Raw genomic sequence first — 14884 nt, 5'->3', positions numbered from 1 at the left:
AATTTACGTCAAGGAGACAGAAAGGTTGTTTGAAACAAGGTTTGGGCGTTGTAAACTTTGTAAAAAGTTTAAAAACTTTGTAAAAAAACTTTTAAACTTTGTAAAACGTTGTAAAAAGGGAATACCAGAATATCTGAGATCAAGGGGGCCCGTCTATGAGTGCTCCCACGCGCTTAATTAAAAAAAAAACTCGAAATTATTGGAGGGGGGGGTTATCACTGGGGAGTTAAAATTCAAGATGATGCGTATATAAGAAAATTTAAAGATAAGACAATAAATAGAAATATGGAGAGGAAGGTACATGAGTTATGGATGCATCGTTTCGGCAGCAGATGTAAATTTATAAAATAAAATTCGTTTTTCCTTCGTTGTTTTTGCGGTTTCATTTTTATTTTGTTCTTCTTTGTTACTTGTGGTTTAAAACCCATGTATATCAATATAACAGAACTGATCCTTATTGGATGGAATTACTGGGCTTCTCTGTCTCTGACCAGTCGGAGGTCAGTGGACCTCTTTGACTGCATTTTCCTTCTCTTACTTGCCTAGAAATCCTGACCACCAAGAGGAATTGATGTGTGTGATCAAAGGAACGGCATAACTTCCGAAATGTGGTGCTGCGTTATAAAGTTAATTATCAGGGAGTAAAAATGTTTTAAATTGTAGTTATCTCTAGGAAAATAACCCATGCAGTATGATTGATGTCTTTTGGGGTTATGATGGACATCACGGCAGGATCCAATCTTCCTTACATTTCGAGGGTACAGCTCTAAAACGGTGTTCGCAGGCCGGCTGCTAGAAAGTTCCCCTGACCGAACATATTAGTAACTCTCTAGGAGGCTTCCGGATCAGCTAATGTATAATCTATAGTGACTTGGAGGGAGTTCGAGTAGCATGCAGGGGGAGGGGCATTGTCCAGGCCACGTTATGTCAAGGAGCTGGGTATATTCTTACCATGTGTACGCCATATCCAAATAATTTTTTACTTCATACAGAATGTCCCCCCCCCACTTTTTCTTACTACTGACTACGCCATGAATTGTCCAAGTATCTTCTTTAATCTTCTCAATCTCATACCCATGCACGGTACTAAGTACTATAAGTTCTAATACCTCTCGTGTTTGGGGTTTTAATGGGGGGGAAAAAAACGCGAAGGTAACGGCTCATTTAAAGTAATGATTAGATATTGTTTAATTAAGTCCCATGTGAGAGTACAGTAGTTTCTCCAATGTCACACGATCTGGGTTCAGGCGGTGATGTATGCTTTTTAAACCCTTAAAGTATTTTAAATTTTTTGTTCCACACACACCATGGTGCGTTTATTGAAAATATGCAATCCACGGATGTAATATTCGTACTTACCTACCTAGTGGAGTTTGTGTCGCTTTGGGTTATACAACTAGATTTTTTTTTATTATGATTAATAAAAAAATCTTTTGGAGAATATCCCGAGGAAATTCTCCGAAAGGTTATTCTCAATAATTATCCATTATTAACTGAAATGAGTCCATCGTAACAGTGTTGTAGTTTCTCTACTTGTCGCTCATTTGGAGAGGGTAGGTATGAATGCTATCATAGCTGGAGGAAATTCTAAAGCCCTCTTTGCCTTACCAGGGTAAACATATTGCTTTTCTTCCTTGAGGTAGTCCCGATATTTCCCTTTCGTACAACATTGAAATCGTAGCGTGAACACACACACACCAATGTTATATTTTCATATTATACAATTGACACTGAAAATATCTGCAGCATTATATGCTTTTTCATATCTTAAATAATAATCTAATTTAATTTAACACATGATTGTTTCCGTGTAGGTATGGTTCCAGAATCGACGTGCCAAATTTCGCAAACAGGAACGCCTCAATCAGCAAAAACAGAATCAGCAGGGTAACCAGAACAGCAGTACCACTACAGCTAGTGGGAATACTACAACCACCAACACGACGACCGAGAGTTCCGGAAACACTTCAAGTGGCAGTAATAAAGATGGGTCCGTCACGTGTACTAAAGAAAGCAAAGTGGTGCCTTTACTCTCCCCTGTAACCACCGATACTAAAACAGTAAATGGTAAGGAAACATTGTAGTTTTAAGATGTTATGTTATGTTTTTAGGAGCATTAGCAACTAAGGCCATATTGCTCCGGGATATGCGGTGGTCATTCCCTGACCTTTCCGCATCCTCCGTATTTGGTGGTGACGGGCTCGAACCCCGGTCTAATCAAGAAGCATGTGCTACGCACTACTGCTCCTTCCCACCTGGCTACGGAGACTCCGTAGTTTTAAGAGTTGCATTTATTTTCAGCACTACAGCCTATCTAGGATGGTTGAAGATTTGTGGCACTATTTAAGATTATTTTTTTAGAGTCCAAATTATTTTTGTATTTATTCTTTAAGTAGCATCCGCATGGAACCACAAAATATATTTAGCTTAAGTATTTATAGTTTTGTATGTTTGATTTATTCAGTTGTATATCTTTGTCACTATTTCGTAACAAGAAAAATCAGGATTTCATTCAATAAAATGAAATGCATACGATAACTAAAAGATACCGAATATGAGTTTTTTTCTCCCCCGATAATTTAACAGATATGCCTTTTACGATTTAATGCAATGTATAAATGAGGATATCCTATCCAACGCTCCACTGGAAAAATTAGGGCTTTGGGGGGGGGGGGGATGAGAACAAAATTCTTCTTCTTTTGAAAGTTTATAACTCATAAAACTACTCTCTACTGGCATGCGTAATGCCACAGTGAGACCTTTGGCGAAGCCAAGTTCGAAGAAATCGGCGAGTGACAATTTTTCTTCTGTATGATAATATTGCAGTCCGTAATGTTTGCAAAGTTAAGATGTTTTTCGAGATTTTAGTTTAGAAAAATGGACCATTCACCTGACAGCATCTGATCAGTTAATGGTGATTCTATTTCTTTTGAAGTGAAACTTTTTTTAGGCGTGCTCCAGGCAGTTTTCAGATGGAAGTAACTTGCGTTCGTGGATTGGTAAAAAACGCAACGAAAATTTCGACGAAAAAAAAATTATAATTCAACATGTCGAAGACTAATAGTGAGCGTTGTAAGGCGTATAGAGCAGGCATATGTGCAGTGCGACCACTGAAACCACCTCCACTGAGTACAAATGAGAGATCTAAGCCAGCATTTCCCAAATGGGCCCGTAGACCAATTCCAGGGTGTCCGCGAACTCTGAACAAGCCGCTATTGCACTAGACTAAATGCAAGGTTTGATCGTACAGTGAATCAAAGGTAAAGCCAGGTCCACTGTATAGAGCACGTGCAATGCGTCCGTGGATTGAAAAAGATCGCCAAGAAAGTGCGACACAAAATGATTCATCCCACCACTCCATACCAGGCACGAGCGACGCATGACCAATGAGAACCCCTACCAGGGGTCATTCTCCATCGTATTTAATAAATAAATTTCGACGGAAAAAAATTTTATAATTCAACATGTCGAAGACCAATGGTGACCACTGTAAGGCATATAGCGCACGTATACATGCAATGCGACCACTGAAACCACCTCCATTGAGTACAAAGGAGAGATCTAAGCCAGTGTTTCCGTAGACCAGTTCCAGGGGATCCGCGAAACGGACCCTCTGGAACTGGTCAAATTATTCGTTCTATGTATAACAAATTGATGATAAATAAAATTATTATTATATATTTATGTAAAAATAAGAATAAAGTTAAGTTGTTTTAAACATAAAACTGAATTTTCTTGTCAGAAAACCCCGTTTCTCACACACACGTGTATCCATATATATGGGTCCGCAAACTTTTTTTGATTTCTGAAGGTGTTCGTAGATCTCAGTAGCTTGGGAACCACTGATCTAAGCTATTTCGACAGCGGAAGAAATTACAGCGTGCGATGGAGTTGAACAAAGAAACCGGAGAAGGTCTATACACATCTTCAGAGCCTTACATCTCTCAAAAAATGTTAGAAGTGAATTTGGAAGGAGTTATGGAGTTGATACTGCAAATGAAAACGATGACGAGTCCTCGAAGCCCAGTCGTAAGCCAAAACCGACTGACAAAAGTACTCCATCAAATCTTTCAACGCGTAGTGTAATACGCAGCAACAAGATTTTAAGAAACACCGAAGCATTCACGCACAATTTAAACGTACATTTCTAGGTAATGATTTCGGTTCAGTTCAGTCTGTTCCGTGTGTGATCGGCTTTGGTTCAAGAACGATGTGAAGATTGTAGCAGCTCGAGATCTTCTTCAAACAGCATTTCCAAATGAGGATGTAAGTCAAATGTCCGCCTGTAACAACTGTCGTGGCTCTCTCAAGAACAAAGTGATTCCGCCTCTATTGAAGTCAAATGGTTTTAAATATCATCCGATGCCACAGCACTTGCCGAAACTAGATTTGGGAACGAAACGTTTCATATCTCCGAGGCTCTCATTCATACAGAACCTCCGCCTGCGGCACTCATACGATCCATACGGGATACTCGGTCAAGTGATAATGTTCGCCTAAAGAAGTTTCACTTAATTTCCGCTATGCGTACCCGACACGCACACATTTATTTATTTAAAGAAACAAATACTGCTTCTCACGTGATGCAAATGTGAATTTGGAGTGGTTTAAAATCAGAATTGTGAATTACTAAGAAATAAGTAAATCTTCTATTTGTCATGATTATCACGTTTAAATAAGAAGCGGAATGAGAGCTGGGGCGAAATTTACCCTAGGAAATAAATAAAAACTATCTTTGACGCAGTCTAAACGATCTTACGTGATTTTTATTGTCCAATAATTCATAAGCTGTAGACAACCTTACGAAAGACAGCAAAAATATTAGGTAATGAGCGTGAGTTAATAGTTCAAATAAGGCCTGTTCTGCACTCCCTAAATTTTATTTTGCTCTCATATAGAATTGAGAAGTGGTAGTTTAAAACGATTCCAATTATAACCACCACGACCATGATTTTCAAAAACGAAGCCTTGAAAATTTTATGAAAAGCGTGAGGACCTGCATTCATTTAATACATAAATTCTAATATTTCTTTTGAATATTTGGGACACAGTATTGCAGTCACTGGCGTGGCTAACCTGAAAATTATAGTATCTATAGGCACCAGTAGAAAGAATTTTTATCCGTTTGTGTCACTTGCGATGTCATTGTTTTGCAGGAAGCCAGTTGTCGACTTGCCCCTTAGCTGGGTTATTGTGTCGTATACTTTCTATAAATTCAGCAACAGTAAAAACTGACACTTTTTTTTTCGTCAGGTTTTCTACACAACATCATAGACAAGTAATTACCAAGCCTTACTATGATGAATAATTAATGTTTTATGTTCTTTGTTACCAATTGTCTCTGACGTGGTGAACATTGAAAAGCTCTCAGCTGTCTTAACTGAAAATTTCCCTGCGGATTATTTCGGTTTTCTCCTCAGAAACACGCAGTTTAAACTCATTGTGGTAGATTGAGTTATATTTATATGAAGGATACCAAGATGTAAAATTTGGAAAATGTTTGCATCTACAAAGAAGTTTTGGTTTATATATAGGCTATATCAATAGAAATTCATTCCTTGTTTAAACCCAATCCTTTATACATGTTTATCTAATATCTTCAAGCTCGAGGTAAGTTATTACGAGTTACTGATGGCTCTTTCCTACAGTGAAGAACTAAAAATATTTTTAAATTCTACATGAAATGTGCCTTAGAAAAAATATTTCAAGGCTTTGTGAGAGTATGGTGCAAGTGGAGCCAGTAGACTATGAATGAAATTTGTAATATTAAACATCCGACATTTACTTTTAATAATAACAGTTTGACCCATATAAACAGTAACAAAACAAAGATGTTTTATGTGAAAACGTCCTTGGCTTGGAAGAGGTTAGAGATACTATTCCATTTATAGAATAGTATGACGTCACAATCATACTACCTACAGGGAATATGATTGTGATATCGAGCTACATCGGTACAATCACAAGGAAGTATAATTGCAACAATACAAATATTTGACCCCAAAATTTTATTTCCGTTACATTCCCTTGTTGGGTTTTTTTTTTTTTTTTTTTTTTGGTAGTTGTTGGCGCATCGGCTTCTGTGGCCATAATGCACCTCCCAAGGTTTTTGTAGTACTTTGATCCAAGCCCGCGACCTTTGGGTTGCCAGGCAGGCACTTTACCCACCCGGCTAGCCCGGTCGGCCCCTTGTTAGGTGCCGCTGTAGATGTCTTCACATCAATAAACTGCCCAATTTTTAAAATATGGTCCGGTTTTTAAGAACGTTAGCATATGCCTAATGGGCCCATTGCCTTCATTACGCCTGCCCCCCCCCCCCCCCCCGCACATAATTCAACTCAGAACGGATTTTCGTGAAATTTATATTTGACCTTTTAGAATGATTTGTGAGCACTCCAAATACTGTATCCTTAAAATCTACACTAAAAATAAAGGCATTCCTTCATCAACATCTGGAACAGATGTTGGGTGGCACATTGAAGTCTGATGACATCTTGGCCTATCTCTCTGTATGCATAGGAGAGATGTATCAACAAGTACCATGTTGCGCGCTGCTCAGTTTGTAATAGTGTGTTCTAATTCCTATTGATCCTATTTTCTAATATTTTTACTGGATATTTATTTATTTATTTTGTATTTCGTCACTTGTTTAGATAGCGCATTGTAAGATTCCAAATGCAGAGCATTTAATTTCAGGTGTTAGCAAACTTTTTTTTTGTAATATTTTGCAGCAGGTGCAGCCCCAGCAATTGATTTTTGCTGAACAGCATAATTATTCACATTTTAATCGATGGATTTTATCTGAAGCTGAAATCCATTGCAATGCATTCTTTTAAGTGGCAGAACATGTCTAGTAAATAGACTGCCCGAAACCCACCTTATGATGGTGGCCCGGCTGCCCCACTAACCCCCTTCCCTCAAGAGGAAAGTTCGCAGCGAAAACGCTGCGAAGTTTAGTCTACACGCGACCCTAGCCCTACCAAATTGTCGTGTACCCCTCGTCGCGAAAGGCGGTTTGTCTGTTGTGAGGGGAAAACCGGAGTCAATCCCGGTGAAAAACCTCACGACCACAGTTTGAGACCGCCAAACTCAATGCTGAATGCCCCTGAGAAAATTCCCATAAGGGTAGTGCTGGAATCGAACCTCGATCAGCTAGTCAACAAGCCGGCAACGTTGCCACAAGGCTACTGTGGCCCCGTATGCTATCGCTTTAATTCCGGTATTTCACATCACATTTCTCGCCAGTCGCGTGACATCATTGCTAAACTTCCGTTACATTCCATTGTCAGATACCGCCAAAGATGTTTTGACATCAGTAAAGTTATATAATAATAATATTAAACAGATTTTGTTTAAAAATCTGTTTGGAAAACATAAAATAACGACATTGTTTAACAGCACGACAAAGTAAACATACAGGAGACTGCCATTTCTTCAATTGCATTCGCTTTTGAAATCTGCTACGGATACACGGCGACAGACGTTTCGACACGTTGTAGTAAACTGGGGTTCAATGATTTCGTTCAACTCTTGCAGTGTTCTTGGGTTGTACACTAAATGCTTCACTACTCCCTACAACAAATAATCCGGAGGACTGCGGAAGTCTCAATTGGGCCAAGGCGTCCAGTTCATCGATTTTCGAGATGATTGTCGAGTCACTGACGAACGTTGCTCCTATCAGCACCACAAAATAGAAATACACTCGATCTTACTAAACAACACCATAGCATTATTTAAATAGACCTTACATGCCGAAATCAAATCGGGAGGAACTTTTTCACTTCCTACTATTAGTTCACACTCTCCCTATATATATTTATATATCTTGTTCAAATTTTCAATCGTTAATAAAATACTTTTTATTCATCCACTCAAGTTCAAATACATTTTTTTAAACTTGTAGTGGATGACACTTGATGTTAATACAGTTTTTTCAAATATTAATTAATTAATTTTAGTTTTATATGGGAGAAAAAAATTTCTTTTATATAAGATATTTAGCAGGATATAAATCTAGGAATAAATACCGTCAGTGGCGAAGCGTGTAGATCGCTGGAAAAAAATTTCTTTTTTCATTCTGGGTTCTAGTCTGAGTCAAGGAGGGAACAAAATGGAAAATGAAACATGTGAATAAAAATAATAGTCCAACACCATATATAGAAAGGAAAATGGAAAATTGCAAGGAAATTCGCTTTCTATTTTGCCACTTAATATTGTGATTCTGTCATATGTATATACATATTTATATTAATTGTAATTATTTAATAAAAAGTAACTAAAATAAAATTTTTCTTTGTTGACCTAAGTAGGAATTGACTTAAAAATTTTTTTTTTTTATATTACTTGTTTATTCACCAGTCTAATAAAGCTTCGAGGATACGTAACCCTTTCATCTTTAATTCTCTCTCTCTCTCTCTTCTAGAAACGACTATACTAACAAGTGAATTTTACTTGAAAACACAATAGAGTATTTGCAGTACTTTAACTCGGATACGTGTAACAAAAAAAAAAAAAACGCGCCTTTGGCTTTCATTAAATTATTATTAATAATCTCTCTATGCTAAGATTATTATACATATATGATAAAAAGAATTTATACAACGATTCATTATTGACACTTCGACTGATTATTTTGTTTATACTCGTTACAGTATCTTGCGACGGTAAATGGGTAGATACATAACATAACCGATTTGAACGTAGTATCATTACAATAGTGGTGTATTCATACATAAGAGCGGTACTGGGACATAAGATAAGAAAAACGAGTGATCGGAAATCACTAGTCGACGACACTGAGTACTGGAGGACGGTCAGCCGTTGTTTGAAGTTACTATAGCAATTCAGAATTTAAAATAAATAAGCCAAAGTGGACTCTGGAGGACGTAAATATCTAGTGCGACGAATTCGATTTCAATTGCATCATGCAAGAGAGAAGACCAGGACATGGAGAAAACATGGAGACATTGCAGGCCACGAAGACCTTTATAATCGAGGAAATCTTTTGTTGGGTAACATTGGAATCCAAACAATACTCTTCAACGAATGTCTAAGTGGTAGATGCTGAGCACAGGTATCCCATCATGGTCACTTTTCTACTCTCAACTGATTTTTAGCAGGATAATGTACCATACCATCTTGTAGGATTAGTTCCAGAAACGTAACTGTTTTTCCTTTTAGATGGTTCCAGGTTTACAAAAGATTTCGGATAGCTTAGTTTCTTACATTTCCTGGATAAAATCGCCCATTTTAAGAATATTACTATGATTCAGGATTGACATGCTCACTGAAAAGGAACAAGCACATAAACGTCTGTTTTCATGAGCAAACATTAAAATTTATGCACTTATTTACACACTGAAGGCGAAAGTCTCTAGATACAGAAACAAAAGTTCCATTCCATGCCGATTTTCTCAAAAACTCTCTATATCTGCCCATGATAATCTCTTGTAATGCTTCATTTGATGGCGAATTATTATCGGCCACTGTTTTCTACAAGGAAAATTGCTACTTTATGAAAGTGACTGAAACGAAGTGTATTGAAAAAAAATTACAAGCGAACTATTCTTTGGACTAAACTAAATTATTTTATTAAGGTTACCTGGAAATTTTTATTTCAACTATCCATGTGTCTGTGAATTGCGCGTGTTCGGTACTGGACGAAAAAAACCTTGCTACTATGTCTGAGACGGAGTGAAAAACCCATAAAAGTTCCTCGCGTCATCGACAGGATTCCAACCTGAGCCTTTTTCACTTGGTGTGGGAGGACCATAATGATACCGCTGTGCTACCGCGCAGACTATAGGACACAAGCTGTTACAAATAGTAGCAGAAATTTCTTTCTTTCTATTTATTAGGCATATTGTCGGCATCATCCTAAAACTGACCTCTGCGGACTTATATATTGATTTGTGGATATTTCATATCATAAGTGTTTTTATCCGATCTCTGCAGTACCCTTTGTCTTCTCTCTTGTGTATGCACACACGACTGGATTCACTGCCTATTGAAAGCGTAAGCGTATAAAAACAGTTTTAAACTATTCAGTACTCATGTGTTATTCATGGCACTGCCACTCTCCTTTAGCTTCGCGTTCTCTAGACTGCACTTATTTGTGATTTCTTTCCTGTTGTGTCCACATTTCTGCTCTGTTTTCCAAGCAACTGATAAATGCAAACTTAGGTCGAAAATATTACTGATGTAACTACGATTTCCTGTTTACTAGTAAAAACAGCGAAAACATTCACTGCGGAAAGTAAACGAACAAATAAACAGATACTAGTTTGCTCGTTCTTTCTTGCAATTATCTTCTTAATCAATTTCTTTTAGGTACATTCTCTGAAACAGAGGAATTACTTTGGTGCTTACGCGTATACTTTCAGTTCAGTTGCGTGTAAAATTGGTGTTCTTTCATTAAACATCTTTGTTTACACAACAGGTAAAATATTGGTACTTTCCCGCCGATGTACTTGAGAGAAGCCACATCTGTGTTTACTTAATCTACTCTCTCTCTCTTACCAGTTCCACCCACTCACCCACCCCACGTACAACTATAGCAATCTGAAATATCAGAAGGCCTGCATACGTAATGAGCTCATCCGGTAGCATCTCAGTTATATCGAAGAGGAGCTTGTCGCTCTACAATTGCCGTTTCTGAGCCACACCGCAGGCTTCTCTGCATGAAAGGTTCGCGTTCATACGTCCTCTGCAGTTACGTGGCGGGTGAAGATGGTCTACGATGCAGAGGATATTTATTTACGTTTGTTCAACACATATGCTTAGTTAATATTCAAAGTTTTAAGAGATATTATTCATTGAAATGTTAAATAATACACGAGAGTTTAATGCTCCGTTTTCTACTCCGGGAAGAAGTTGGCACTCGGGGATACAGGAATTTTACTTCCTCTATTTACGGTTTAGCAGAAAAACCTTGGAAGTCTTTTCTCTCTAACATAGAAACGAAAGTATGCCCCTATAGATTGCCGCGATCTGTAATTTCATTCTTTAAAACAAACTTCCATCGTTTTTAAATGTGTGTTAAGCCATGTTTCAATTAGTACTAAAAAAGGGGAATTTTCATGATCTCTTGACTTTTTTTTTTTTTTTTTTTAATTTAATAGGGTTATTCATTCAAAACACTTTTAAGGCAGTTAAACAAAGAAAGACACCTTTAGCATTTTGACATGCAGTTCATTACTTTTAGTAATCAACACTGCTTGTCCGATTTATTAGGGTCATGGAAGTTTGGAATATATGAGATAACCTACGCAGAAATATTTAAATCCAAGAGGTCACATAGTGTGCAGGAAAGTGCTATAAACCCGTGTGACCCGAAGTGTTCAAATCAGTTCGCCGGCAATGGCAAGCGTGCAGGATCTCACGGACTTCCAAAAATGTATGATTGTTGGTGCGCGTTCTACCTCAGAATAGACGGCTGCGCTTGTCCCATGTTCAGATACTAGTGCCATTTGAGTGTTTAACGAATGAGAAAAGTTCCGGAAAACATTCGCAAACAGATGAAACTCGGACAAAAAATGTAAGGTAACGAACAAAGATGTTGACTTTTGGAGCGGATTATCAAGTGTAATCGTTGCCAAACGATGGAACAGTTAACCTCTGCATTTAATGAGGGAACATTACAGGGCATCAGCACTCGCACCATGCGACGAACTCTACAAGGAAATACGGCTGCTTTGGTTCCAGGAATGCAAAGGATGGAGGCAAGTCAAGTGGTACGACGAATCCCGGTGTGTCGGTTCCTCTGATTGATCACTTTACGACAGCAATTCTTAAACAGTAGCCCTCACCATACACAGCCAGCATTCTGTTATGAATTGTGTTTTTCGCTGTTCAGCAATTAGAAACGGTAATCTGTTTTGAAAGCGCACTTCGTTCGAAATGACATGTAAAAGTTATACGCACAGTCGTAACCAAGAGTAAAAGAAATGAAGAAACCCGCTTTATGAACTGGGATGTCGCGTATTGGTTTAAGGTACGTGCGTTAGTTTCTCCATACTGTTGAGGAGTTTTAATTAAATAACCCCCGTGGTATACACAAAGCAAAAAATGCTCGGCATTAATCTACTGAGGAACTGCACTACCCCAAGAACGATGAGGATGTATGCCTTAAATTTTGGAATGTTGTAAGTTTTCACCTCCTCAGGCTTTCCGACATGAATAATTGAAAGAACATTTGTTAGTGTAAAGTGTATTGAGGGTCTAACGGCACCAGGGGTTCCCCTAGTCGTGTGTTACAGTACGCTGTAAAGGCCAGAGATTTAAAAGTGGTTGGATTTTGTTAAGTGTCATGTACCATTGTTCATCTGGCTATTTAGCTGTTGGACTCCTATTGGAGCCCACACTTGCTCCGTGGAGGCAGACCAAGTACACCAGTATTTTAACTAAGTACTCTCGCAGGTCCTGCCACCTAATTTCCTGAGATTTCAGTGGCTAGGACCGATGTAAAAAAAATTTTTTTTTTTGCAATTTTTGGGGGTAAGACGTTAATGAGGTTAGGAGCCCGAAAGAGTGATGCACGGCTAAGCAGTTAAATTTGATTGTGTGAGAAACACTTGTTATGATGAACCGAAGGCGACAAATGAAGAGCAAGACAAACACTGACAAGGAGAAAATTGAGTATACTGAGTTATGCAAAGCCATTAGAAAGAGACTCAGAGAGGACATAAGAAGATTTAACACAAGAAAAGTAGAACAAGTATTAAGGGAAAACAAAGGACTTAAATCAGCAGCCATGAGCAGTAATACAGAAAGACAAATGATATTGAAACTGAAGAATAGCGATGGTGTACTTATAAATAGCAGAAGACTACTATAGAGAATTATACAAGGACAGGGGAATGATGCCATCAGTGGGGTGGATGGATCGCAAATTAGCAACACATACGACGTACCCGATTTTCTTCGTGATGAGGTAGAACATGCATTGAAGAATCAGAAAGCCCCAGGGGAAGATGAAGTTACTGTAGAGTTGTTAAAATTGGGAGGAAGAGACATAACACAAAAACTGGCAAGGCTCCTCACAAAGTGCATTAGAAAAGGTGTGACGCCTAAGGAGTGGAATAATGCAATCATAGTTTTGCTGCATAAGAAAGGAGATAAATTGGAAATTGTAGACCAATTAGCAAGTAATGACCCTTGTGAACGCCTCGGGCTTGGATCAAAGTACTGCAAAAAACCTTGGGAGGTGCACTATGGCCACAGAAGCCGATGCGCCAATAACTACCAAAAAAAAAAAAAAAAAAAAAAAAAAAACCCTTGTGAACAACCACATCTACAAGTTGTTCACAAGGGTCATTACTAACAGATTAGAAAGAATACTTGATGAGAATCAACCGAAAGAGCAAGCTGGCTTTAGGACAGGATTCTTAACTATGGATCACCTTTACTAATATCACAGCTAATGGAGAAAGCAAATGAATATAAAACACCATTATGCCTGGCATTTGACTCCATACAGCATAAGGCAATGTTTCGGGCACTGGAAAGACAAGGCAGATACCCCATATATTATGATTTTGAAGAAAATATATGAGAACGCTACCTCCTTTATTACACTAGACAAAGACAGTAGGAAATTTAAAATCGAGAAAGGAGTTCGACAAGGAGACACATTATCTCCGAAGCTGTTTGCTGCTGCCCTTGAGGAAGATTAGAATGGTCGCAGATAGGAGTCAATGTAAATGGAGAGTACCTAAATCATTTACGATTTGCAGAAGACATTGTGGTCATAAGCCATGATCCTAAAGAATTAGAGGAAAATCTTAATCAGTTATGCACAGTTAGTAAGAATTTTGGACTAAAGATGAATATGACTAAAACAACAGTAATGATGAACAAGTATGCCATAGAAAGGGACATAATGATTGAAGGAGCAGTAATTGAAAAGGTGGAGTCATATACTTATCTGGGACAAGTCATTAGCTGTAATAATGATAAATGGCTGGAAGTCAAGAGAAGAATAAATTTTGGATGGATAGCATTCAGGAAATATAGTCACATACTGAAGAGCAATATCCCAGTTTGTCGGAAACGTAAAATAATGAACCAATGTATACTCCCCACCATGACTTACGGAAGTGAAACTTGGGCACTCACCAAAAGAATGGAAAAGAAGCTGAGAACTACACCGCGAAGAATGGAACGAATTATATTGGGAATCAGACTGTTAGATAAGAAGAGAAACACATGGATTAGGCAGCAAACTCAAGTAAAGGACATTCTTATCAAAACTAAAGAACTAAAATGGTCTTGGGCAGGACACAGACATGATGACAGATGGACTAAAAAATAACAGAATGGTACCCAAGAGGAGCTAGAAGAAAACCTGGAAGACAACGGCGGAGATGAATAGATGAAATTCATGAGTTTGTGGGTAGTAAATGGATGGCCATTGCACAAATGAGAAGGAGCTGGAGAGGCCTTCATCCTGCAGTGGATTGAAAATGGCTGATGATGTGTGGGACGTACGCTGTGGTGTTTAAAAGTGGGTGGGAGACTGAAGGCTGTAGGATGACAGAAATATGGGGCAGCGGGAAGGGAAGGCCGTCCCTGCCAGGATAGGGAAAGAAAGTGGGCCAGGCATGGTGCCCAGTCCAGATCAAAGAAATGTCCAATCCAGGTAGGTCACAGCATGGCTTGTGGTTTTCTGTCAGTTGAATATGTCCCGTCTGGTGTTGTCTAATATGATGATTTTCACTTCTAAGGTGGTTTTCTGTCATTTGTATCTGTCGCTCTTGGGATCAGGTCCTGTCCAGTGACTTGTTTCAGTTGAGCAGGGTCGAGTAGTTGTCGGCGCATGGCGTTGTGGTCACAGTTCGAGCGACCCGTTCCTGTTGGTTGTCAGCTTGTACTGGTGTCTCTATCC

At 38.5% G+C, this 14884-nt stretch overlaps 1 protein-coding gene across 1 annotated transcript in view; it reads left to right on the top strand.

The window, feature by feature from the left end:
* LOC150076296 (paired mesoderm homeobox protein 2B-like) overlaps nucleotides 1-14884 on the top strand; it is a 126302-nt gene that overhangs the window by 94155 nt on the left and 17263 nt on the right. Inside the window, exon 3 of the mRNA XM_090387590.1 lies at nucleotides 1815-2067. Within this exon, the coding sequence (XP_090243716.1) occupies nucleotides 1815-2067 (253 nt within the window). The remainder of the gene's footprint in view (nucleotides 1-1814; nucleotides 2068-14884) is intronic.

The sequence above is a fragment of the Mastigoproctus giganteus genome, chromosome 13, assembly GCF_048544385.1.
Source record: "Mastigoproctus giganteus isolate SK-2022 chromosome 13, ASM4854438v1, whole genome shotgun sequence".
In the NCBI taxonomy this organism is placed as follows: Eukaryota; Metazoa; Arthropoda; class Arachnida; order Uropygi; family Thelyphonidae; genus Mastigoproctus; species Mastigoproctus giganteus.
This window is presented reverse-complemented; position numbering and strand designations above follow the sequence as displayed.